The sequence below is a fragment of the Crinia signifera genome, chromosome 6, assembly GCF_055691185.1.
Source record: "Crinia signifera chromosome 6, ASM5569118v1, whole genome shotgun sequence".
Lineage (NCBI taxonomy): Eukaryota > Metazoa > Chordata > Amphibia > Anura > Myobatrachidae > Crinia > Crinia signifera.
In genome coordinates, this window is record NC_139222.1 from 251,278,528 (window position 1) to 251,281,535 (window position 3,008).

Consider the following 3,008-nt stretch of genomic DNA (forward strand, 5'->3'; position numbering starts at 1 on the left):
GTTCCACACCTAAACCCAATACCCAAAAGGATGGTTTTGGTAAAACCAATACAGATTCAAAACGCAAAAGGATATCCAGATCCAAAACCAAAAAACAAAACCCGAAAAATTTGTATTTATTTTTGTGGAAGCATCTCGTTTATTTTTAGCTGGTGTATTAAAGTTTATTTGGATTGTATGATTATTCAATATGATATATTACTCTGTGAAAAAAAAAGGAACCTTATGTTTTTCACAATGATCAAGCAGAAGTTTGAAACCATTTGCTACACACACGCTTTAGAAATGAAAAGTGATTATAAATGAAAATGAATTGCAATCAGCTTGTTTTCACCATGCATTAATAAAATGGCACTTTATTGGCACGTATCCACATAGAAAGTTCTCCTTGTGTTCGATGCGGCCCAGAAGCAGATGGCGAAGACAGAATTGTAGCATTATTATAATTCAGAATGTCAAAATAGTTTCCCGCAGATTCTCACAAATAACAGGAGTAAGACACAATGGCCCTTATTCTGATCGGTGCGGACTTTTCCGCATTCTTTCGGATGGCGTTTTTTAGCCGTCTGCGCATGCGTGGAGAACGCGACGCGCATGTGCCACGCATGGTCTCCGTACTTGTTCTCACTAATCCCGTACAGAACTGTGCACCGCATACATTCGGCCAATAGGGGTGTGTTATGGGCGTCATGCGGAATGACACAGGGGCGTAGTTTAAAAGTGGGCTAAACTGGGCGGAAACATGGGCGGACACGGGGGAGTACACATATATTGGTAGGCGTGCATTCGGACAGCACGCCGAATGCACGCGAACAAAAAGGGAAGAAATGTGCGGTGTCCAAAAGGTTACTCTTGCTTTGCGGACACCACTCGGTCATGCGCTAGGCAATCGGAACGCCTAATCAGGACGGACGCACCTCAACCAATGTCACCTGAACCCAATACAATCACATACTTTACCCATTACTTGTTAATTACACGCTTCTCACTGCTACAATTGGAAGCATTGCAGCTTAAAGGGAACATTACATGCTGCACTTGTCACACACTTTAACATTGCAAATAATGCACACAACTTAATAATATTAATACTAATACACATGCCACTTCTGCATGTCTAAATTAATACAGACATTTGTGGGGCCAAAATAACATTTATTAAACAAACTTAGGCAAAAAATGAAAATACATAACAAAACAAATGGTACCATACCAGGACCAAATAAAATAATAAAGAATAAATAGCCACAGCAGAATCATTGGGAACACATCAGGTGGCTTCACAACAAAAGTACAGCACCAACACTTCAAGTACAGCACACTGAAACAGGGCAACAGAGGAACCAAACATGACATTTGAACCGCGGGCAAAAGTGGTGACCCTGGGCACGGATTTGGACACAGGCTGCTGACACACACAGCTCAATGGAAGATTTGGGAAGACATAACGGTGGAGATTAATGGGGACACAAGTTCATTTGCGAGCACGTTTGGCCCTGGCAGGCTCCTTGCCACGTGCAGCAGCTCTTGTGCCTCGTCCACGGCCAGAGGCTGATGGTGGCTCATGTGGAGCGCATGCTGGTGAGGGGGTGGATCTTCTTCCCCCTCTGGCAGCAGGGAGTGATGAGGATGGTAATGCACCCGAAGCGGGTGACATTAGGGCCCTATTGCTGGTAACTAGCTCCACCATAAGTTCATTATGGCGGAGGAGGAGGTCGTTTTGCCGCAGGGCTTGATCAGCCAGCACCTGCAGGCTACCAGCAATAGCTTGTTGGCTGCCAGCCATAGCTTGCTGGCTGGCACTCATAGCCTGCAGGCTCTCAGCAATACTCTGCTGGCTGGTGGTCAAACCCTGCAGCACCTCCTCGGCCCTACGCACCCGCTCGAATGCCGACTCTCCCTGCTGCACAATACTATCCAGCACACGGCCCCACATGGACAATTCAGCCGCAGACAATCCCGGCGGCTGCTGCACGGGCCTGCTACTGGGGCCAGGTGGCACAGACTCCACAACCTCCTCAAGAGAATCTTGACCAAGCGGTGGCGATGCTGTTGAACAAGAAAATTGAAATTACCACACATTCCATGCAAAATGTTAAACATCTACTTATGGCCTTGCAAATAATTACCTTCTAGAGTAGAAGCCATCACTTCCGCTGGGGACTCGCTGTCTATAGTGCTCACCCCCCGGACCTCCTCCACTGCTATACAGCACTGGGCCATCTCTTCCAGGGGGGTGAGCTTCAGCTTGGATGGCATGGGGCCAGCCCCAGAGGTCTGGCTGTGTTGCCACCGGTCGGTCAATTTCTTCTTGAGGTTGCCTTTGAAGTCGTGCCACCTGCAATCAAAGTGTACATATTAATACATGTAACTCCTCATGTTTGCTGTAGCACCCATTGCAATCTGAAACATAATACAACATGTGGCTACTGACACCAAACTTACATTATATTCTTTTTTCAAACCAATCCTTAGAAGATACAAAAACAGTCACCCTCCAATAACTATCAATTCAATGTCATGGCCTACATGTCTGTGCGTCCAAGCAACGTGAACACCCATTGCCCAACTAGATCTAATATTGAATGTAAACATTACTGGACTTGTACTACTCTAATGTAACACACATGTACTTGCCTCTTCTTAACATGCTCTGCCTGTCGAACTTGTGGAGCCACTGCATTAATCTCCGCCGTTATCTCCTCCCAGATCTTCCATCTCCTTGTGTGTGTCAACTTCACCGCTGGACACTCAATTAAATCACGTGCCCGGGTCACCAGAATGTCAAGCTCCCGCGGTTCATATGCCATGTTTCTTGTTGTGGGTTCCCGTGTTGCCCCACTGCGGCCACGGGCACTGGCACGGGCACTGCCACTGCCACGGCCACGCCCACCGGTTGCTGTACCTGAAGTGCTGGGCTGGCTACTCTGTTGGGAAGCCACCTGCTGTGTTCCCAATGATTCTGCTGAGGATGGCCCAGCTGCTGATTGGCCTGCTGTTGACGGGCC

At 47.4% G+C, this 3,008-nt stretch overlaps 1 protein-coding gene across 1 annotated transcript; it reads right to left on the reverse strand.

Moving 5' to 3' along the window:
• Positions 1–514: 514 nt before the first annotated feature.
• On the reverse strand, positions 515–2,791 carry LOC146009191 (uncharacterized). The gene is made up of 2 exons (XM_083149311.1): positions 2,130–2,791; positions 515–2,049 (listed from the first exon to the last, which is right to left on the reverse strand). The coding sequence occupies exons 1-2, from the start codon at positions 2,257–2,259 to the stop codon at positions 1,475–1,477; spliced, it is 705 nt and encodes a 234-aa protein (XP_083005437.1). The 5' UTR covers positions 2,260–2,791; the 3' UTR covers positions 515–1,474.
• Positions 2,792–3,008: the final 217 nt, after the last annotated feature.